The 23,664-nt window shown below is 48.1% G+C and overlaps 1 protein-coding gene across 1 annotated transcript in view; it reads right to left on the bottom strand.

The window, feature by feature from the left end:
• Positions 1 to 203: 203 nt before the first annotated feature.
• Positions 204 to 23,664, bottom strand: part of myocd (myocardin) — a 44,016-nt gene continuing 20,555 nt past the window's right edge. Inside the window, exons 2-13 of the mRNA XM_068754917.1 lie at positions 23,100 to 23,110; positions 17,395 to 17,460; positions 8,400 to 8,661; positions 6,877 to 7,027; positions 6,463 to 6,764; positions 5,953 to 6,109; positions 5,376 to 5,879; positions 4,806 to 5,294; positions 2,277 to 2,408; positions 1,774 to 1,902; positions 884 to 941; positions 204 to 733 (exon numbers count right to left, since the gene is read on the bottom strand). Of these exons, the coding sequence (XP_068611018.1) occupies positions 204 to 733; positions 884 to 941; positions 1,774 to 1,902; positions 2,277 to 2,408; positions 4,806 to 5,294; positions 5,376 to 5,879; positions 5,953 to 6,109; positions 6,463 to 6,764; positions 6,877 to 7,027; positions 8,400 to 8,661; positions 17,395 to 17,460; positions 23,100 to 23,110 (2,791 nt within the window). The remainder of the gene's footprint in view (positions 734 to 883; positions 942 to 1,773; positions 1,903 to 2,276; positions 2,409 to 4,805; positions 5,295 to 5,375; positions 5,880 to 5,952; positions 6,110 to 6,462; positions 6,765 to 6,876; positions 7,028 to 8,399; positions 8,662 to 17,394; positions 17,461 to 23,099; positions 23,111 to 23,664) is intronic.

Here is a 23,664-nt window from a genome sequence, read left to right as displayed (position 1 = left end):
ACATTTCAAAAAATAACTCTCTAGTCCAATCGTCAATGTTTGGATGCAGGGTTGTGTTCTCGCTGTACATTCTGGCACTTCAGGTAAAGTTCAACAGTTCTTTGGCGGATCGTGGCTTGTACGAGCAGTCCGGGCCCCGGCTGGGGGCTACTGGGTGATGACTGGTGGCTAGCATGTTGCCCGTGGCTTTGGCAGCGGTGCGTTCACCAGTGCTCCAGGTGAAGGTCCATGGCAGAGTTCAAGTTAATGTCTGTGACATCCAGGAACTCCGTGCTGAAGATGTTGGGCCCGCTGGGCGGAGCGACATTGAAGGCCGTGGTCGAGCTGGGGGGCGTCAGGTCCAGCCACTCCATCGTCTCCCATGGGGTCTCACTGAAAGTCATGCTGACCATGCCCTGCACCTCTGACGGGTGGCGGTGGTGGTTGTGGGGGCTTCCATACCCTTCGCCGTCTCGGTTCACCTCATCATCCTGCCCCCTGTCCTCAGTAGCCATTTTAAGAAAGGCCACCTCCCCTCCCCGGCCAATGGGACTTCCCAGCAGAGTCTCCAGGTGGCTCTCAGCGAGAGGATTGGCTGAGTGATCATAAGGAAGCTGGGTGGGGGACAGGTGTTCGTAGTGTCTGTGGAACCTCGGGATGAGGAGGCCGGGACACCCTGGGGACACAGTAATGTGAGGCACAACTTTGGTTACAAAGGACCTCCCCCTCTCTTCTCTGGCGTTAGCCGGCATCTCTTGAGGAGAAAGAGGAGAGGAGGGAGGGTCACTGCAGGCACTGGAGCTAAAACGGCATGTGGTGCTTTAGACTGTCAGCCATCTTTAAATCGTGCATTAGCATGGTCAGCGCTAGCTATGCTAAAGTTACTCAGGGGATTTCACCTTACCTCCACTCTCTATCAGCACGTCCAGAAGTTCGTCCATCTGCTGACTTCTGGTCAGTTGCTGGAACAGAAATAAGGAATCCTTTTCAGATTGAATTTTGTTCTCAACAAAATGAAAACTTTCGAGGACTTGCCGCTTTTCTTGGCAACAGACCATCTTATTGGTCCAGATGAATATCCTCGACTTGCTTTTCTTGGGAGCGTTTTTGCGGATGCTAGCGCTCTTAAGCTCGTCACACATTGTATTAGTTTAGAATTACTGTCATACTGTAAGATTAGATTATCTGGGATATGAAGCCAAAGGCCGTAGTTTGTGTGTTTAGTCGGTGAAATCGGTCCGTTGTGGTCGGGCTCGGCTACGAACACTTATCAATACTGAATTGTTTGAACGCTCCAAATAGGACTTGAGTCTGCCAAAGATGACGTAGAGATAGGTGGAATAGTTGGACACTCATGTATAGATATTTTGTCGACACTTTGATGACTGAAAATCCCTTTTCTTGCTTGCCTGTCCTCTTTTTTAACTTTCCAAACAAGCCATGCGTAACATTAAGCCAAACTTTAATTCAGAAATAACTTCCTGAGTTCTCTCATTCTACACGTAACAGAGAAATGATTTACTTAAACATGTCATTGTTTCTGATGTTAGCATGTTAGCGCTCTTCTAATACACCCGTAAGCTCACCCAGTTACACTCATCAGGTTCAGACTGGTGGGGGGTGGAGGGTTAGCGCAGTGACCAGAGCAAATGTAAGAATCAGTAACTATGACAGAGGTGATGATTAAAGAGACCACAAAAAGGTGATAGGAAGAAAAATGGAATTAGAGCAACGCTGACAGGTGAGTCAAATATCTGGCCAATCATTCGCTACTTGGCTTTAGCATGAATTTACCTGCTTGACTGCATCCTCATAGCATGGGGGCTGTCTTAAGTCAGACGCATCTGAATCTGAGCTACGGAAGGCGGGGGGCGAGACCTGGCACTTTAGGCCAACATGCCGAGAAGAGGGCACTACTGACATCTATATGAGAAATAGGTGAAAATGACATCAGCCACCAATTAGAATAGAGGAGCTGACCAAATGTGAGTGCAATGCAGATTAAAAAAACATTGATCCAGGCCCTCACCATGATAAATAGGATAATCACATTAAACATTTCACCCAAGAAAAGCTTTGAGCTCGAGTCCTTGTAAAGGAAACGTCGCCATCGTGTGAAAGAGTAAGAGATGGAAACAGACGGATCCAGAACTATGAGTGAGGACGAACTTCAGAACAGACAATTCCATCGAGTCAGAGAGACCAGGCGGTTGTTACGTGAAAGTAAGGCGAGTCAGACAAGAAACGTGACACTGGCGTGGCTAAAGGACGGTAACGCTGCCGGTGTTGATGTTTACCTTTGATTGCATGTTCTGGATCTCAGCCTTGGCTGATCCGCAGTCAGATGAGTTGGGAAAGACTCCTTGAATGGCTCTTTTGTCAGAGGGATAAGAACAGTTCACCACCTGGCTGCTATTCTTCTGCTGCATCTGTCAGTGGCGAAAGTACAGACCAAGGATGTTACTGCAATACAACCTTTCAATCGTGTACTTGATGGCAACAGTCAGAGACACAGTGGTTACAGTAATCCAGGGACACAGTGGTTACAGTAATCCAGGGACACAGTGGTTACAGTAATCCAGGGACACAGTGGTTACAGTAATCCAGGGACAGTGGTTACAGTAATCCAGGGACACAGTGGTTACAGTAATCCAGGGACACTGGCTACAGTGATCCAGGGACAGTGGTTACAGTAATCCAGGGACACAGTGGTTACAGTAATCCAGTGACAGTGGTTACAGTAATCCAGGGACAGTGGTTACAGTAATCCAGGGACACTGGCTGCAGTAATCCAGGGACAGTGGTTACAGTAATCCAAGGACACTGGCTACAGTAATCCAGGGACAGTGGTTACAGTAATCCAAGGACACTGGCTACAGTAATCCAGGGACACTGTGGTTACAGTAATCCAGGGACACAGTGGTTACAGTAATCCAGGGACACAGTGGTTACAGTAATCCAGGGACACTGGTTACAGTAATCCAGTGACAGTGGTTACAGTAATCCAGGGACAGTGGTTACAGTAATACAGGGACACTGGTTACAGTAATCCAGGGACACTGGCTGCAGTAATCCAGGATAACTGGTTACAGTAATCCAGGGACACTGGCTACAGCAGGGATGGGCAAACATTTTGACTCGCGGGCCACAATAGGTTCTAAAATTTGACAGAGGGGCCGGACCGAGAACAGATGGATGAAGTATTTGTGTGAGCTAATATAAATGACACATGAAAGCTATTGCATTAAAGGATTTGGCCTTTTACAGGTAGCATTACAGGGATTAGGTCAAATGAATGAGGTTTAATTATAATACAATTTTATTTAATGATATAATTTGGACAAATTTGGCGGGCCGGATTAAAAAGACCAACGGGCCGCATATGGCCCTCGGGCCTGGGTTTGCCCATGCCTGGGCTACAGTAATCCAGGGACACAGTGGTTCCAGTAATCCAGCGACAGTGGTTACAGTAATCCAGGGACACTGGTTACAGTAATCCAGGGACAGTGGTTACAGTAATCCAGGGACACTGGTTACAGTAATCCAGGGACACTGGCTGCAGTAATCCAGGGACAGTGGTTACAGTAATCCAGGGACAGTGGTTACAGTAATCCAAGGACACTGGCTACAGTAATCCAGGGACACAGTGGTTACAGTAATCCAGGGACACAGTGGTTACAGTAATCCAGGGACAGTGGTTACAGTAATCCAAGGACACTGGCTACAGTAATCCAGGGGCACAGTGGTTACAGTAATCCAGGGACACTGGCTGCAGTAATCCAGGGACAGTGGTTACAGTAATCCAGGGACAGTGGTTACAGTAATCCAAGGACACTGGCTACAGTAATCCAGGGACACAGTGGTTACAGTAATCCAGGGACACAGTGGTTACAGTAATCCAGGGACAGTGGTTACAGTAATCCAAGGACACTGGCTACAGTAATCCAGGGACACAGTGGTTACAGTAATCCAGGGACACTGGCTACAGTAATCCAGGGACACTGGCTACAGTAATCCAGGGACACTGGTTACAGTAATCCAGGGACACAGTGGTTACAGTAATCCAGGGACACAGTGGTTACAGTAATACAGGGACAGTGGTTACAGTAATCCAGGGACACAGTGGTTACAGTAATCCAGGGACACAGTGGTTACAGTAATACAGGGACAGTGGTTACAGTAATCCAGGGACACTGGTTACAGTAATACAGGGACAGTGGTTACAGTAATCCAGGGACACTGGTTACAGTAATACAGGGACAGTGGTTACAGTAATCCAGGGACACTGGTTACAGTAATCCAGGGACAGTGGTTACTGTAATCCAGGGACACTGGCTACAGTAATCCAGGGACACTGGCTACAGTAATCCAGGGACACAGTGGTTACAGTAATCCAGGGACACTCCTCCACAATCATCTGACAACACTATTGGAAGAATTCTATGTTAACATGCTAAATTAAATTACCAATGTCAAGACATTACTTGCAAAATACTAGAATGCTAACACTGACAGTGGTAGCTTGTTAGCATGTTTGTGGCTGACTGGCTAGTTGCCTCTTCTGGAATAAAAATAATTCCAGAATAGTTGATTCTGTCATTATTTAGCCTCCTATATATCTGGTTACCTTCTATCACCTCTGTCATATTTTCATCCAGGCATATTAGTTTGTTGTCATCATACTTTAGTCAGATTTTAAAGTTGCTGAGCCGCGACCCCAAAATGGTGATGCTTCTATCTGTCAGTGCCTTTTGGCGCCAGTCCCCATTTACATGTTCTGCCTTCACCACAGAGCATTTAAACTGTAACCTTTGAATACGTCATACCTGCATGCTGCGTGCTCGGTTGTTGCCCTGGGGGTGGGCGCAGCCATCTCTTCCCAGTGGGGGTGACAGCAGGTAGAGGTTATTAGGGGAAGAAGGCTGGGGGCTGCTTGAAGGCTTTCCAATGGGGGAGTCTTGTGGTGAGCACTGTGGACTGAGAAAAGCCGACATTGTGGAGGGGCTACCAGAAGACGGGGTTTTGTCCATACACTGAGCCGCCCCAGGACCCCCCATACTGGAGAGGGGAGCATTGCAGTGCAAATCCTCCATGCAGCTGCCGGTAGAGTTCTTTATCTGTTTGGCAGAGGACAGAGGGCAGCTGGAAGACAAGGCCATGGGCTCCTGCTTGATAGTCACCCCAAAGAAATGCTGGCCCATCATGTCTGGAGGCTGCTGGTGGTGCATGGAGGGCTGAGATGGAGCAGAGAGGGGGTCCTGTGTTGCTCCGTAGCAGCGCTTCCTCTTATGCAACTGCATCTTCAACTCTTCAACCTAACAAACACGGTGACAAGAAAGCTGAAATAGCTGTTGCAGAATCACATCGTGTTGTGCTTTGTTGACCGATGCGCTCACCTGTCTCTGCTCCTGGTGAAGCTTCCACGTCAGCTCTTCAATCACCTTCTGCTTTTCCACAAGCATCTTATCTTTCTCAGCCTCCACACCACCCATGCCTCCGCCGTCCCCCGCGCTCAGTCCCCTACCCATGCTGTCCTCCATGCTTAGTTGGGCAGGAGATGGCTGCAGGGCAAACTGTGTTGGTGAAGACATGGGCACATCGCTGAAGCTGTCTGGGAGGGAGCCGCTCATGGACAGCTCGGAGGAGGCCGGAGAGATGGGAGGGGTGGAGGAGGTGCTGGGGTAAGGGTAGTAGCCTCCAAGGGTGCTGGAGGAGGATGGGGACTGGTAAGAGGACAGGGACCCCGTGGGCGTGACAGGGAAAGTCACAGTGGTGATGTCAGAGGAGGGAGAGGAGCCAGCGTTGGAGTCCTTGAAGGGGCGGAGTCTCTCAATGAGGGCCGTCTTAGTTCCGGAGACGGGCATCCCGCGGACACGCAGGTGCTGCCTGAGCTCCGATACCTGGCATCAAACAAAACGTCAGTCATGCTGTTTTGCACTTTGTCTCCAGCTTAGTGTCTTTTTCTTGACCTACTTTTAGGTCATCCAGATTTCCTGGCAGGGGCCCGGGTTTGACCTGTGAGATGTTGCTCTGACTGGGACATGTGTTCTTGAGCGGGGAGGACGAGTTGCTGTTGGCTTGGCTGGAGGGACCGCTGGAGCTGCAGGCTGGAAGCTGCTCACTGGTCGCTCTACAAACAGAAGGTTGAAGAGCATGGAAAACACCTGCTGCTTTTGACTCATGAGACACCCTTAGTCATTTGATTTGAGGTGTTAAGTCGACTTTGTTGCCTCTGAGGTCATCTCCCCACCAGGATGCTACAAAGCGGCTCCTATTGTAATGTCCCTACGAATATTTCGGACTCCGTCAGGCCTAACGCCCTGACGCTAATTGCTGCGATCAATGATTTTTACGTCTCTTGAAATCACAACCCGATGCAAACATTTGTTTTCCATTGAGTGTCGCTACTTTTTGTGTTTGAACCACCTTTAAAAGCTATAGAGGAGGAGCTTCGGCGGAGGTCAGCTCTGATGGGTGACTTACTTCTGGTTCTGGTTCTGTGGGTGTGGCTGGTAGCTGAACGCCGGCTGCCGCTGCTGGGTCTGCGGCGTGTGTGTGTGCTGCTGGGACTGTGGATGTGTGTGACTGTGTTTCTGCTGGCTGAGGATCTGCAACTGCAGGAAGAGCTGCTGCTGCTGCAGGAGTCGGGCGTAGGCCGAGTCCATGGGCGGAGGGGATTTCTCCGGCTTCTGGTCCGGAGGGATGTACTGGTGGTACTTGAGCTTCTTCACCTTTGGCTTCACATCTTTGGGCTTTTTGTGGCGGTTCTTGTCCGACATCTTGGACTGCTTGTAGTGAGGAGGGGGAGACAGTGTGAGCATCGAGCCAACAGTCCGAACTTAGGTGTTTGCATTACTTTAAAAAAGTCAAGAAGAGACGTATTTAAATGCTGCTGACCTTGACAATAGCAGGAACGGGTATGGGGGGGCTTGCTTGGCCATTGCTGGCAGCAGACAGGCCTTCCTCCTGCACCTGATCAGGGGGGTCTCGAGCTGCACTGCCCTGGTCACAGATAAAACCAGTACACTGTTTATTGTCACTCAGAGCGCTGTAATGTAGAGTTCTACACCGATTATCTACGGACTATAGAAGCTGTCAGCTGAATAAGAGGAGACTGTTATCATGCATCAGGCATGGCTCAATGATAATTAGCATTAAAGTAGCTGTTAAACAACAAGAACGAATGAACTACGCCTTTTCATGTCATACCTTACATTTCAGGGGACATTATAGACATATTTAACTTCACTGCATTTCTTCTGGAACAGTGATGGATATAATTCTGCATTCAAGTTTGTGTCATGTCAACACTCAAGTTAGAACAACAACTTGGAAATGTTCATATTTGTGAACTTTAAATATTTGGTTTTGGCGATGCATTCGGGGTGTATTAATATGGCAAATGTTGATTGACACAATGAATGTACTGTACATTGTTTCCAGGCTACAACTGTCTGCGTGATCCAGATTAGTGAGAAAAGGTATTTATGAAAAGCAACCCTGATAAGTCAGGCAGAACAACGTTCAGCGGTCTTTAGACTGCAGAACGGTAAGAAGTCTAAGACGGAATACCTGTGTAATATTCCGGTTCCTATTTCAACAATACAACACATCTGTGTACTGTTTGTGTTGTTCCTGCATTACAACTTAGTTCCTGAACGCAACGTCGGTGGAGTGACCAAGCAGTGAATACAATTAAGTACATAAAGTACATTTAACAAGCCAACTGTATATAAAGTGTCTCTACAGTTACACAGTAATACTAGTCCTGGTAATTCAGCAGTAAAATTAAATGGACATAAGGCTGTGTATACATTTGACTAATTATTTGTCTACTTTAGTTTGTGCACGAAGTATCTTAGAAAGCCGTCGTAAATATCGTGTTGTGTTGGATTTGCATCTCAAACATTATTTATTGGTATAATTGATATTAATCATTTAAATAAATCTTTTAAACTGTGATTGAATCATTATTATCGGTGATGCACCTTTGGCTTTGGGCCAGAGGAATCCTCTCTGGGTGTTTTCTAGTTCTTACTTTGAGGTCACAGTTTGCTGCCGACAGTTTTATGATTTCACTTTGACTATACTGTGTGCCAGTTTTCTTCTAAAGCATTCCAAAAACCTCTAAACACGAGTTTCCAAGTGTTGTGAACCGTTGATTGATTTGGAACATTTCATGGAAGGAAGGCTGAATCGTGTAAACACTCCTGTTCTGGCGTGGATTTCCGTCTTGTGGCCGTTACCGATGGCGACCGTTGGAATGAGGTCATGGCGAGTGAAAGGTAAGCAGTGATGACGTTAGGGCAGCTGTCCCGGATGCATGCAGGAATGTGACACCTGCATGGTTCAAGTCGGTCCAGTGGTTTTTGGGAATCAGAGGAGCCCGTGGGTGGAGGTGCAGTTTACTCTCCCGACACAGGGGGGCAGAAGACGCAACGCTTTGTGAACAGTGCATCCTCTCGCTGGAGGAGAGCAAGGTGGCACAGAGCCTCACCTGTCGTGGGCTGGTGAGAGCAGGTGAGGAGGAGGAGGATGGTGCGCTGCCGGCTGCCTCAGACGAAGGGCAGGCCGAGCCCTGTGACTCATCACTGTGGTGCTGCTCTGGAGACAGACTCTCACTGCTGCTGTCCTCCTCAAACGCATAAGAGTCCTCCTGCTTAGGGAACTTACCATGGTTTACTGCAAGAAGAACAGAGACGGGGGTACTGAGAGTACAGAGAGACGAAGACGATAAGAGCGCAGGCTTTTAAACGACAGCGTGGCTCAAATGTATTTTATCTGTCCTTTATGTTCTTAGATCTGGGAGTATAGTGACATGAAAAGAAATGAGATGCTCCCGGCTGGCAGGTCACAAACAATTCATTCAACGGGGATAAAATGACCAGAGCTCACATGGAATCAGGAAAACAATCACTGTCGGGATTTTAAAGGCTCATAGAAGCGACGTTTACTGGACCCCATGAAGCAGGGACACACACCCTAAGCCCACAGTCGGTGCGTGTTAGTGTGTGTGTGTGTGAAGGACTTACACATGAACAGGTGGGAGGAAATGACATTTAGGACAGTGCGCCTGTGTGCCTGCGTGTGTGTGTGCGTGCGTGCGTGCATGTGTGTGTCAATTGAGGTCAGCCAGTTGCACAGAATGGGCCCGGCACTGTGATTGAAACCAGGCTCTGTTCCTGCCTGTCACATGTACATTATACCTCCACACACACACACACACACACACACACCCCTTTACCACTTCCCCCTCTGTCCCTTCAGCTAGCTTAGATAGCTGCTCTTAGCTCCTCCAATCAGCGCTGCGTTGACTATCAGCTCAGCCAATCAGGTGCACGGTGGCTGTGAAGTGGCGGCGTTGGGCTCTCACCCACAGCGCGACACCTCTGGGCCGAGTGTCGTTCTGGGTGTTGGTGACACGCAGACGGGCTTTACAGCGGCTCCGTCGCTCATGATGGAAATGAAATGAGGACAGGAACACATAATAATGGACCAACGTTACGTTCATTAGCATGTCTGATAATCACGGGAGGAAGAAAATGGGATGAGGGCTTCCAACCGGGATGGACGACGTCTACAGAAGAATAACCAGATGGGCGCTCTGACAGTTCGCTCTGCTGGATGTCAACAGGAGATTGAAATGGCACAATTGCAGGAAATCTGTAAGCCATGAATGCTTCTGCTTTCCAAGTGGCCAGTTGTGGCGGGGTCACATAGTTTCCAGCATTACGGCACCGAGGTCGAAGCAATCGCTTGGAGCTTTGAGGTGAGGGGTTAATGCTGCAGGCGAGGGGGACTCGACAGCCTGGTTCTGTCACAGAGCTTTTTAGGTGGCTGCCTGGGCCTGCATAGTCCCGTTAAAGCGGGGGGAGGACAGGCACAAACACACACAGGTACGCCCACACACACAAGGATGCACTCAAACAGAAAAAAAAGGTGGACCAAATACAGCTGCCGTTCATCTCAATAAACGGCGCTCCCATCCTCTCACTGAGGTCGTGTAAACCAGCTGACGGCGGCCCGCCGGCACGCCGGATCCTTTACGCAACATGTTTACTGGCAGCTCAAGGGGGCAAACATAAAACCCCTCAAAACGATGTCGACAAAGAGAGAGACATGTTGAGCAGTAGAAGGCAAACAGTGCGACGGCGCTAACCAAGCAGCGTCTGAGCATGTGCTGTTTCTGATCAGTTCCATACTGAGGAAGAGGAGGAGGTCTGAAGAAGGCCACACTATACAGCTGCAGACGCCTCCTCTTAAAGGAAATCAGCCTTTTCAACACAACATCTTTGGAGCTCCACCGATTCATGGAAGAAGTAATCTAAATAATTTTCAATAATTTTATGTGTACAAGAAATGCAGAGAAATAACTTTTCCTGCAAAGACAAGGATCGAATTGTGAAGGGAATATACAGGAAGTCAGATGGATTGTGACAGGATTGTACTTTCCCCTCAGTTAAATTTAATTTCTGCTAATTTTGATGAATAAACCATTTACTAACCCTTAATAACTGATGAATAGAATTTTTATTTTAGGTGTGTAATAAAGCATAAATAAGTATTGCTCAGTAACACACTGTCAGTAACACACCTTCAGTAACACACCTTCAGTAACACACAATCAGTAACACACCATCAGCAACACACCTTCAGTAACACACCGTTAGTAACACACCGTCAGTAACACACCATCAGCAACACAACTTCAGTAACACACAATCAGTAACACACCATCAGTAACACACCTTCAGTAACACACAATCAGTAACACACCTTCAGTAACACAGCATCATTAACACACCGTCAGTAACACACCGTCAGTAACACACCGTCAGTAACACACCATTACTGACACACCGTCAGTAACACACCGTCAGTAACACACCGTCAGTAACACACAATCAGTAACACACCTTCAGTAACACACCATCAGTAACACACCGTCAGTAACACACCTTCATTAACACACCGTCAGTAACACACAATCAGTAACACACCTTCAGTAACACACCGTCAGTAACACACCTTCAGTAACACACCTTCAGTAACACACCTTCATTAACACACCGTCAGTAACACACCTTCAGTAACACACCTTCAGTAACACCTTCAGTAACACACCTTCAGTAAAACACCTTCAGTAACACACCTTCAGTAACACCTTCAGTAACACACCGTCAGTAACACACAATCAGTAACACACCGTCAGTAACACACAATCAGTAACACACCTTCAGTAACACACCTTCAGTAACACCTTCAGTAACACACAATCAGTAACACACCTTCATTAACACACAGTCAGTAACACACAATCAGTAACACACCTTCAGTAACACACCGTTACTAACACACCGTCACTAACACACCTTCAGTAACACACCTTCATTAACACACCGTCAGTAACACACCTTCAGTAACACACCTTCAGTAACACCTTCAGTAACACACCTTCAGTAAAACACCTTCAGTAACACACCTTCAGTAACACCTTCAGTAACACACCGTCAGTAACACACAATCAGTAACACACCGTCAGTAACACACAATCAGTAACACACCTTCAGTAACACACCTTCAGTAACACCTTCAGTAACACACAATCAGTAACACACCTTCATTAACACACAGTCAGTAACACACAATCAGTAACACACCTTCAGTAACACACCGTTACTAACACACCGTCACTAACACACCTTCAGTAACACACCTTCAGTAACACACCGTCAGTAACACACAATCAGTAACACACCTTCATTAACACACCGTCAGTAACACACAATCAGTAACACACCTTCAGTAACACACCTTCAGTAACACACCTTCATTAACACACCTTCAGTAACACACCGTTACTAACACACCGTCACTAACACACCTTCAGTAACACACCGTCAGTAACACACAATCAGTAACACACCTTCATTAACACACCGTCAGTAACACACAATCAGTAACACACCTTCATTAACACACAATCAGTAACACACAATCAGTAACACACCTTCAGTAACACACCGTTACTAACACACCGTCACTAACACACCTTCAGTAACACACCTTCATTAACACACCGTCAGTAACACACAATCAGTAACACACCTTCAGTAACACACCGTCACTAACACACCGTCAGTAACACACCTTCAGTAACACACCGTCAGCACCACGCCAGTAAGCAGCGCTTGGAACAGATTGCACTACTGGAAGTAAAGAAGTAAAGAAGTAAAGAAGTACATTTGTCCAGATATTTTTCGGGACACATTAACAGATAAATGACAGACTGGGTTTCTTTCTGTTTTGGTTTTGTAACAGGGCTGATATTGATCGGCAGCGTTCAAAGAGACTGTGTGATGCTACAAAATAAGTGAACGTGAATTAATTTCATTTCATTTCATTTTCTAACCGCTTATTCCGCTATCGGGTCACGGGCCAAGCTGGAGCCAATCCCAGCAGTCAATGGGCGAGAGGCAGGGGACACCCTGGACAAGTCGCCAGTCCATCGCAGGGCAACACAGAGACAGACAACCAGCCACACACACACACACTCACACCTACGGGCAATTTAGTGTCACCAATCAGCCTAGGCTGCATGCCTTTGGAGGTGGGAGGAAGCCGGAGAACCCGGAGAGAACCCACGCAGACACGGGGAGAACATGCAAACTCCTCACAGAATGGCCACAAGCCGGAGACGAACCTGCGACCACCTCGCTGTGAGGCAACAGTGCTTACCACTGCGCCACCGAGCCGCCCCACGTGAATTAATATATACATGTAATCTTTAGGTTTCTGACTACCTGACTATTTTAATTTTCTGCATCTTCCGGGTTATTCCACACCATTAATGGTCTCTGAGGAGCTCACGCCCACCGTGCGTTAGCCTTAAACTGCTCCTGGTGGATGTGAGTTCTATTTATACAGAGGTGGGATCAGGAATCAGATCCAGATCCGAGAAGCAGGATTTAGGTGGTTAAGTATCTCATCCCATCTTCATATTTGAGTTCTTCTACTTTTATAAAACTGCTGTTTATCTGTAGCTGTATACATTTTAATATGAGAAAGTATGAAATAAGATTGAGACAAGATACGGTTTTACTCAGGCGATGAGGTACACTGGATTAAAACGATGAGGCAGACAAACACGCAGAGATTAAATTAATCCAGTGATCATCAGATTTCCTATTATTATCATCCATCCACGCAATCTTCTTGTCTTCGTCCCCTGAACACAATTCCCGATCAGCCGCTCCTCTCCCAGTGCAGGTGCATATACTTTAAGGACAAGAAGAGTAAATGTGAAAACTGCGATTTATGGGCAGCAGCAGGTGAGATATGCAACCTTCCACAATCCATCCATCCGTCCATCTTCTTCCGCTTATCCGGAGCCGGGTCGCGGGGGCAGCAGCCTAAGCAGGGAAACCCAGACTTCCCTCTCCCCGGCCACTTCCTCTAGCTCTTCCGGGGGGATCCCGAGGCGTTCCCAGGCCAGCCGAGAGACATAGTCTCTCCAGCGTGTCCTGGGTCTTCCCCGTGGTCTCCTCCCAGTGGGACGTGTCCTGAACACCTCACCAGGGAGGCGTTCAGGAGGCATCCTAAATAGGTGTCCGAGCCACCTCATCTGGCCCCTCTCAACGCGGAGGAGCAGCGGCTCTACTCCGAGCTCCTCCCGGATGACTGAGCTTCTCACCCTATCTCTAAGGGAGAGCCCAGCCCCCCTACGGAGGAAGCTCATTTCAGCCGCTTGTACCCGCGATCTCGTTCTTTGGGTCACTACCCAAAGCTCGTGACCATAGGTGAGGGTAGGAACAATGTCTTTGTTAAACCCAACATCAATAATCATTGCTGGCATGAACCTGGCCCCTCCAGGTTCACCTCCGAGAGCGAGGTGGAGCGTCAGCACTTATTTGGTCAAATATAACGTCACCGGAATGCTTCTGAGCGACCACAAAGCCGGAAGAAAAGAGTGATGGAGCTGTGAGCTGGGCAGGGAGAGTTTCACAATGAGCCTGAACGATCTCAATTAAATCTCAGAACAGCAAATGTTTGGTTTAATTTCTCACCTGAATGAGAATGTGTTCCTCACAGACAAAGGAAAGGAGGAAAAAGTGTCTCCTTGAACGATGAATTAAAAGAAGAAAAGAGAGCAGAAGAAGGGAGAGACAAAAGTCAACAAGTACAAAAACAAATTACATGAAAGGGTTAAGAAATGAGATAGGACAGGTTTTTGTTTTCATTTGGAAATTTAAAATTTGCTGTATGACAATTCTTTTAATAGGATGGATGGACGCTGGGAATATATAAGAATGGAGGGATGATAAAAGAACCAGAGAAAAGGACAAGTTAAAAGTCAGACATTCAGATGGAAGAAAAACACATGGAGGGAGAAGAGGGACAGTGCGTCCACCCCGGTCCAGCTGTCCTCCCGTTGCCTCCACCGGCAGGATGACATCATCATCAGTGCCCACCTGTCGCAGGCTGACCCACCCAGAGCTCTAAGCATGTTTAAAGCGTGTACTGTTCCATCCCAGGAGGACGCAGCTACATGAGCTGGTGTCTGAGCTCTGAGGCGGGCTTACACACCTTTAAACACCGTGCAGCAGCATTAACACACACTCTTTGAACCTGCTGGATCCGTCCAGCGTGAACACGACAGCCGGACGATGCAAACGTCCTTCGTGTTTCCATCCAGTGAGGATTAAAGCACCGCCGCTGAGTGAACGGAGGTGGAACCAGTGTTACGGGCCCCAAACAGCGGGGCTGCCGTAGCAGTAATATGCAGTCTGTAAATATATGAAAAGGGATGGAGGAATAAAAACAACGTGGTCACATCTTTAGGTGTACCACACCAGCACCAGGGAAAAGCACAGTGAACCTGCAGTTATTATCTTTATGAGGAATATTAGATGTGTGTGTGTGTGTGTGCGCGCTCCAGTGCAGGCCACACGCCAGTCAGGCCTAAGAGGCTGGGGCGGGTTCTTCAATAGCCTAATAAACACCAGATGTTCCCTGGATAATATACACAGAGACCCGGTGCCGCGTCCATCTCCCCAGCAGGAATAACACAGCCTGAAGGATCACGTCTACAGCAGCAGGAGCAGGAGGGGGAGGAGGAGGAGGATGCAACGCCCTGGCTTCTCTTCTGACATCAAGAACTTTGGGGTGGGGCGGGTGTTACAAAGTGTGTACTAACAAATGGAAGTCTTTGAAACCCTTTCCCATCTGCGCCGCCTGCAATCAAGAGAGACACAGCCAATTGAGAGTTCTTTTTTTAAAGGACCTCGGCCCAGTCTCCTCGATGCCTTATCTGTGAGACTCCCAGGAACTGATAGGTCTCGCTGCGCCTCTGGATTCTGTTCCCCTGCACACTCACCAGCAGTTTATCTGGAGGCTGGAGCCTCTGTGAAATGGCAAACAGTGCCAGAGATATGATTCAACAAATCCTTGGCCTGCAGTCCCCTATAGTCGCCGAGTCGCCGGAGAAGAACACCGCTACACACTGCACGCTGCACGCCGGCGTGTCACCGCGTCAGGATGTCAGGAATGAAAGGAATTGCTAAGAGCTCAGCTTTCAAGTGGGTTTGTCTCATGCCGCTCAAACATTTGTTTCTTGTGAATAATTTACAATTAAAGTGCTGCAAAAAGAATCTGTCAGCGTTAGCAGGGCCGACAGAACAAAGAGGCCGCCCGTCTGCTCTGGAGTCAGGCCTACTTGCTCTCAGGTCTGTGTGTGACACTGGTGTGTGTTTCTGTGAGGTGCGGGTGATTCCTCTGAGGAGAGAGGGCCTCCTCCAGCGGTCGCTCAGCGACCTGTCTGCCCTGCTCGCTGGCTGCAGGCACCACCTGCCCGTCTCTCCGTCTGACGGCTGCATACGCCCACCTGCTTCCTCGACGTCCACCTCCACCGTCTACAGACTGGATCTGCTTCTCTTCAGAGCATCCGTCATCTCGGCTGTTGTCTTTTTTCTCCGTGCTGTTTCTCTCTGTCCGTTTTAATGCTTTAATCTCTCGTTCAAAGAGTTTCCGAGTTGACCTAAGCCCTAACTCACTTAGATTGTACAGCATAAGGCTGACAAACTGTGGAGACAAAACTCTACTCTCCACTGCAAGCACTGCACGCCAAAAATCAGCGGTGGCAGCTGATTAGTCTCTTTCTAGCTGGAGTCCATCTGTGAAATCGTCCTCCTGTTCCTGAACTTCATCTCCATCCATCCTCCTCGTGCTCTTTTTAAGAATAACCGGCATCTGATTTTAAAACTGCTTCAGATAATAAGAAATCAGTCATATGCAATATGTTCAGATCAAAGATGTGATTCATATAAAACGTTGAAAGTAGGCTTCTCCTCGCTGCTTTCCAAAGTTGTCAAAGTAATATTGATTGAGCCAAAGGAACTGACATTTAAAGGGCATATTTGAGAATGCAATACTGCACGTATTTCCCACGCTGGACTGGATATTTGAACATTTGAATTCATGCAGCATTCCAGTACACAATATCAGATTCACGCTGTACTAACCTACAGGAAAAATGGTGCAGCATTTTTACAAGCTCCACTAAAGATAACTTATTTTAAAGATGAAACAAACGAGTAAACACTCAGCTTTGCAGAGAGCCTTGGCTGGAATATGACTATTTTGGTTCACTTTAACAGTGAGCATCACTTCCAGAACCAGCAGGCACACATTTTCTGTTAGAGACACTTTTCCTGCTCAACACGAAACAAAGTGTAGCTGGGGAACATGACGGAACATTTAGAGCCAGGGATTTCCTCAGGACAAAACCAACCCCGGATCAGAAACGGACTGGACTTCGCTCCCAGGCAGCCAGAAGACTAATGATGCTAAAAATGCAGCCGTTAGCACGTGAGCCATATCAGTGTGATTGTTGCATATTGTATTTATAGCTCCCTATGATGCGCTGGCGACATGTCTAGGGTGTAGGCCACCCCTCGCCTGTATGGATGGGCTCCAGCAACACACCGTAGCTGACGCTGTTCCCAGAGGCAAACTCCGAAAATCAGTTTGACTTCCGAGACATTTTAAACCTTTTTTTGGTTGAGAACCGAGTTGTTCGAGAACCGAGGTTCCACTCTATTCAAATTCACAGATCCACTTCTTCTTTCTTAGACCTATTCAAACTTTGGTCATGTTTGGCCATTTAAGTGTGATCAAAGGAAACGGTCATGCAAGGTTCACTTGGAATAAACGACTCGGCGCTTTACGATCCAGCGGGTTTCATGACAATTCATCCAGGAGTTTTTGTGTAATCCCACCAACAACCACAGACCAGATATACAAACAGGCACCTTTACTGTGCCGGGGGTCGACGTACCCCTCTGTCCATTGTCTAACAGCACGGTGTGTGTCTGTGTGTCTGTGTGAGACAACTCAGTGTTGGAAGGAGTTACTCACGAGGCATGATGCCTTGGTCTGCCAGCTGCTCTCGTGTCCTCCTCTGCTGAAGTCTTAGCTGTAGGACTGAAGTTGGAGAGAGGAGGAGGTAGAGGAGGAGACAGAAGCGAAGAGTAAAGAGAAAGGGAAAGATGAGAGAGACATGTGGAAAAGACAGATAAGGGACAGACGAAATGCGGGAAAAAGACTCACATGAAATGTTGAATGCTTTCATGATTCTGACCTGAACTTTCATTTCAGCGACAGGCCGAAATAAAACGAGCCTCTGATGTCACTTTATAGTGAGTCAACAGATGCACGTGCACACGCCCATCATATATGTACGCATCCATGCACAGAGGAGAAGCGACGCTGCCTGCTCACAAATATTTCTGTGAGCAGGATGTAGGGAATGATAAACACAGCTCCTGGCTTTTAAACAGATCTGCTGTGCAGTGTGTGGTCCGCGGCGTGTGTGCACGGCCCTGCATGCTCCATGTGTGTAGAAGTAGTCTAGGTGGGAGTGCAGGGTCATAAACAGCAAGCCTCCCCCGTGTCTGTGCCTCTTTTGCTTTCTTTCTCTCCCTTTGTCTGTGTGTGTTTTTCCTCCTCGCCGTTATCTGATGGCCTCTTGGTGGGATCCTGGATCTGACACCAGCATGAAGCTTTCCTCATTTCTGCAAGGCTCTCATCATTTTCTGCTCGTCTTATCTCCATCAGGTGGTTCACATCCCGGCAGATTTATCTGCATTGAAGCGAGTCCGCTCAGCTTTCTTGTAATTCTGTTTGACTGACTATGAGCTGGGGTGCCACGGCGTAGCGCTCTGTTAGCGTAGCGCTCTGTTAGCGAAGCGCCTTCATTATGTAACAGCAGGCCCTTCCCTCCGTCTGCTTACAGTCAGTGGGACGTGACCTCCTGGTCGCACCGTCACAGAGAGCCAGCGGCCTGTCGCCGACGGCAAGCGCACCAAAACATGTACCCGATACAACCTCTGCAGTAATTAGCGTCCACGCACATGCACGCACACGCACACGCACACGCACACGCACACAGACGCACGGCGGGTTAGTCCTGTCAAAGCAAAAGAAAGACGGCAAATGGATGGTTGCTGCTGTTTTAAATTTTCTTATAAAGTGAATGAAAAAATAAAATATTTTTCTTCAATTTATTTAACTTCCCCCAAACACACATTTCAAATGTCTGATTATTCCTGATTAATCACGATCAATCACATCCTTTAATTGATTTAATTATGACCGTAACCTGCAGAGATATCTCTTCTCTCCTCCATATTTTCTTTTTGTATATTATGTATATTATTGCTCGTGTTGCCAAGCAGATGGTTTCTTCTTCTTCTAAGGATTCGTCTTCTAAAAATAAAATAATAAGGTCAGCAATTAATAAAATAGTTATATTTATTTCTGCACCAATCCATGTGGCCAACCCTAAATTACCTGCTTCCTAAAAAGACTTGCTAGGGCAGAATAAATCAGGCTAGCAACTTTGCACTAGCAAGCAACACATCATTTATTCCATTTAATTCAAACATCACCAGATCCTAAACTATGATGATGTTCATTCACAGTAAGACTCCCATGTGGCTAGCGCTGACAGAACGGCGAATGGCAGGTGTATTATCATCCTTTCCTGCGGGTTGATTCTCTTCTGTCATGGAAAAAGCAACGTGACAAATCCAACATGGCTGTCCCTGCTGGCTCGTTCTGCAGAGCGTCTCTTTGCTGCTCTGTTTACTGAAAGGATATCAATAATTCTACGTGAAAAAGCACAGCGGCTGCCATATGATCTGCTCTTCGTCTTAAAACCCGTCCTCAGACCAGAGGGCCGTCTGTCCTGATTGCAGAGGTGTGGCCCCGAGCCGAGCGGCCCAATCACAGATCACTGAGCCGGGCCGTACCCGGCCGCTCGCTGCGGACCTTCAAACCAAAGACATTTGTTTTAACGTGGGCTTTCTTGACAACAAAGAACAGACAACCCACAGCCACATTCACAGCGTTTCAGATTTACGTTTGTCCTGGTGAAGTCGGGATAATTACACGAAATGCTGATTTACTGTCGTCCTGCGACGACGACTTAAACGCCACACTTTTACACTTAGACTCCAGCATCGTAGCTAAAGGGACCGCTTGCATTTATTACACGAAGTCTCCTGCGGTTTCCATCAGCGCTCAGAGGAATGCGTGTGTAACTTCTAACAAACAGGTACAGCTAAATGAAGTACGAGGTTTATTTTAGGCAGATTAGTGAATGTTAGATGGATCCATTTTCTGGAGCAGCTCCACTGACTAATGGACAGCGGGAGAGAACGGGGCAGACAAGCCGACCCATTTCATTCTCATTCTCATGTTTGCATTGCAGTTCAGTCAGAAATAAATCTGCCGGCATTGAACAAACATTTATTAAAGATTCAACGTGTATAAAAAGCACAAACACAAAACACTTGATTCCATTTCACCGTGCTGGCCTGACGTTAAACTACATCACGGACGGATCCGTGTGCTCCAACAAGCCGACTCGCCTTGCCGTAAAACCAGTTGTGTCTGGAAACGCCTTCTCATTCGCCACTGCAGTTCAGCTGTCCGTTAGCCTCGGCGACTACCGATAGGGGTCGCGTAGGGGTCAAAGATCAGCTCAGGGTTCATGCAAATGTTTTCCTACACTCTGTCCACATGTTTGATAAAAGGAAAAAAGCTCAAGATAAAACCGCGTACAGAGACTTATGAAAACGCTACGATGAACTGGGCGTGGCTACTGATTCAGGTGTTCCAGGTGGAGCCATGGCGCTGACTTGCTGAAGCTTTGACCCCTCCCTCCTACTGTTACACAACAGCAGCCACGCCCCTTTGAGCTGCTAATCCATTTGGCGTGAGAGCAAATCAGTAACGTGCACATTCAGAGAGCGCCGGCCGGTCCGCGGGGGCCACTTAAAGCAGATCTTTATCTTCGCTGTTCGCTTCAGCCGTGCGGCGGCCGTTCCCATGGATCCAGCGATGCCGCTCGGGCCGGGCGAGGTGCGACTGCCGGTCTTCACGGAGGAGAGGACTGAACCCTGGACACGCCATCTAAGACCGCTCGTCCGATACTTGTGAAGGCGGTGTCTCTGCAGTCGAGGGCTGGAACATGAGAAGCATCCTGTTGCTTTCTAACGCAGACATCCACCCTCATCCCAGGAGCACTGGGGGTCATTTCCCACCCTGCCAGCCTGCTCTAAACAACTCAGAGGAAAAGCCTAATTTACCCGGCCATTCCTGAGTTAGAGCTCAGGAATTAGAGCTCGCCGGCGAGCTCCCAGTGAGCAGCACCGTGTTTCAGCTGCCTTGCCACCATCAGTTATATTTTCCTCAGGGAGGTGGCAGTGTTGGTCAGACTACACACGACACAAACACACACACACACACACACACACAATCATCCTTACAGAAAACAGACTCACTAAGAAAGAAAAAGGGAGAGTGATGGAAGTAAAGAGTGTGAATAATGTCAGGCATACAGATGAAGACAAAGCCACGACAGCGGCTGTGTTACACACACACACACACACACACGCACACACAGAATGTCCAATTGAGACATTACAAGATAACCTTTGACCCCTCGCCAGTGCCTAATCTTATCAGTGTGCACACAATGAGAACGTCTTGCTGGCTTGTCTCAGCAGCAGCAACAGGTTGGCATGGGAACACGTGCACTAACCCGCCCGAGACATCACCTTCACATGTCCCGCTCTACGAGGAGGCGAGTGAACATCAAAGAGCACGGCCAGCTGTAAAGGCATCACGGTCTGCTGCGAGTTACTCGGGAGGATTCCTCCCTCTGGCGTTTCTCTCACAGTCACATGCCAGCTGTACATCACACACACACACACACACACACACACACACACACACACACACACCTGTCACTGAGTGTGAACACGATTCAGCCACGAGGGCAGATGAGTGACATGATGTACACAGGGTGACCTGTAAATGCCCGGAGCTGACAGACGCACGGATCAGAGGACGCAGGCGAGGAAACGGAGTTGGCGTCACCAGGAGGCTTACCTGATCTGAACTTGCTTCGTATCAGTATGGAGTGTTCAGAGCCCAGAAGAGTCATAATGCTTACAGTACAGTTCCAGCGTTCACAAGGTGCAAAGCCAAGTCACATACACTCAAGATGCAGCACACACTTCGACCCCCGGGGGCCTCCTCTGGACGCCAGGCTGAGATGAGATGGAGCTCACCCAGCCTCATCAACAGCTCTGCTGGAAGACTGGCGCAAGGAGAAAAATCACACACTGGCGCTGCTCTCTTCCTCTTCCTCTTCCTCTTCTCTGTCCCCCAGAGTCGGCAGTGTGTGAGTCTAGGGCCGCTGAAGCTTTGGTCCCATCTGGCTGAGAGCTCTGAGCAGGTCCTGGGACGACACCAGAGATATGCCCTGCCTGGGGGAGGAGCTAACCGGCCCAGGGTTTCCTCTAAGCCCCGCCTGCCAGAGCCCCAGAGGCTGCACGGAATCTGGCTGACGAGCGGCGCTCTTCCTCCCCTGCCACCAGTGTAAATATATCTGTCTACCAGCGGAGCTGCCATTAGAGGAGCGAGGGGGGGCTCCACAGGAGAAACAGATCAAGATGATAGAGGAACAGCAGCATCTGAAGGAGAAAGGAGGAAACGCTGGGACGAGTTTCCGTTCTTACGTTAGAGCTGATGGGAACGTTCACCATGTCAGGTCCATTGAATTAACTCATGGTGCAGAGTCAGCGCAGTAGCAGCAACTGAGACATGGTTCTGTACGATCAGAGCAAAGGTTGGCGTCTGGTGCCGGGGATCATCCTGCGTTCTGGTAATTGAGCTTAAACCTCTGTGAAGGCTCTTTTTTACACGTCCCCTCATTGACATGGACAGAAGAGACGAGTCGAGATCAGTCAGTCACGCAGCAGCAGCTTTATCTTATCGGCAGCGCGATAGCAGTCTGTCCTCAACAAAGCATCCCTTCCTCCGGCTCCCACATACCAGGCGGACATTTGTCGCAGTTGATCCGAGCTCTACTCAGACAGCGCCGTTAGCCAACAGCGGCTACGCTACAGAGCCTCCCAAGCGTCCGTCAACACGGGACGTCAGCTGGACACCCCGAAGCTCTATTCCTAGGCTAGATCTAAACATACTGAGGAATGTAGACAGCAGGCCAACCAGGAACACACCGACTCGGCATGACGTGGGAATGTCCTTTCTGCGTCCTCGTCTACGTTGCACAGCAGGTGTCCGAGTCTAGTCTTGATGCAGAAGGTTACCGTCCCGCTAAAAGGTGTCAGCGTGAATGTAGGGAGGCTTAATGGGAAAATATGGGACATGTCTCAGGACCAGGACGGCTTCTTCTCCCCGTGTCCCCTCTGGGACTGGCAATGCAACACAAAATCATTCAACCGTCTTTTTGCCTGATAGCACTCGGTTGGTTGGTTGGTTGGTTGGTTGGTTGACTAGCGCTGAAATGTAAAAGCTTTGTTAAGGTCTACCTCTATACTTGGTGAAGTAAGCTCATTTGAAAAACGTTATGTCATGTTGCAAATACAAATTTTTTTAAATACACAAACACCAGCACCTTCATTTAGCTTCATTTTACCCTTGGTCATAGTTAGTCTTGCTAGATGTTTCTTGGCTTCATGACTTTGTTCCTGTTTGTAGATGAGATGGATTTTTCAGTCTCATGGAGTCCATGCATTTCTTCCCACCATTTTTACCTCTGCCAAGAAGGTTCTGTTTTTGACGTGTTTGTCTGTCTGTAAGCAGGACGAAAAACTTCTAGATGGATCTTGATGAAAATAAATCTGAAGATGGGTCTTGGTCTAACTTAATTTTTAGAGTGATCCAGATACCCGTTTGGATACAAAAGAATCTGGATTTTCCCATTTATTTGTTTTTTATTTTACCTTTTGGTGCTGATCCAGATCACCATGTGGACGGTGTAGATCCAATTAGGAGAGGAATGAGCTGCTTGGAGGAGGTCTGTGCTGCTTTTCTATTATTTCTATCTCCACCTGCAGTTAGCTATAAAACGGGCTAACTATAGCAGCACTAGCGTTGTCATGATGTAATTCCAGTCAGGTGCCACCAGTAGCATCACTTTTCATTCATGATTAAGTTAAAATGCAAAGCATCCACACACCTATTCTGAAGGCCTCGGCTGGCCCGCCTGCCAGCACATGAGAAACTTTGTTCCGATCTAACTTTCTAATTTCCCAACATGTTGCCGTATTCCTCTAGAAGCTGGATCTCTTTTGTGCAGGCTGAGGAACA

The sequence above is a fragment of the Brachionichthys hirsutus genome, chromosome 21 (assembly GCF_040956055.1).
Source record: "Brachionichthys hirsutus isolate HB-005 chromosome 21, CSIRO-AGI_Bhir_v1, whole genome shotgun sequence".
In the NCBI taxonomy this organism is placed as follows: domain Eukaryota; kingdom Metazoa; phylum Chordata; class Actinopteri; order Lophiiformes; family Brachionichthyidae; genus Brachionichthys; species Brachionichthys hirsutus.
The sequence above is the reverse complement of the archived record's forward strand: the minus strand, read 5'-3'. Positions and strand labels throughout refer to the sequence as shown.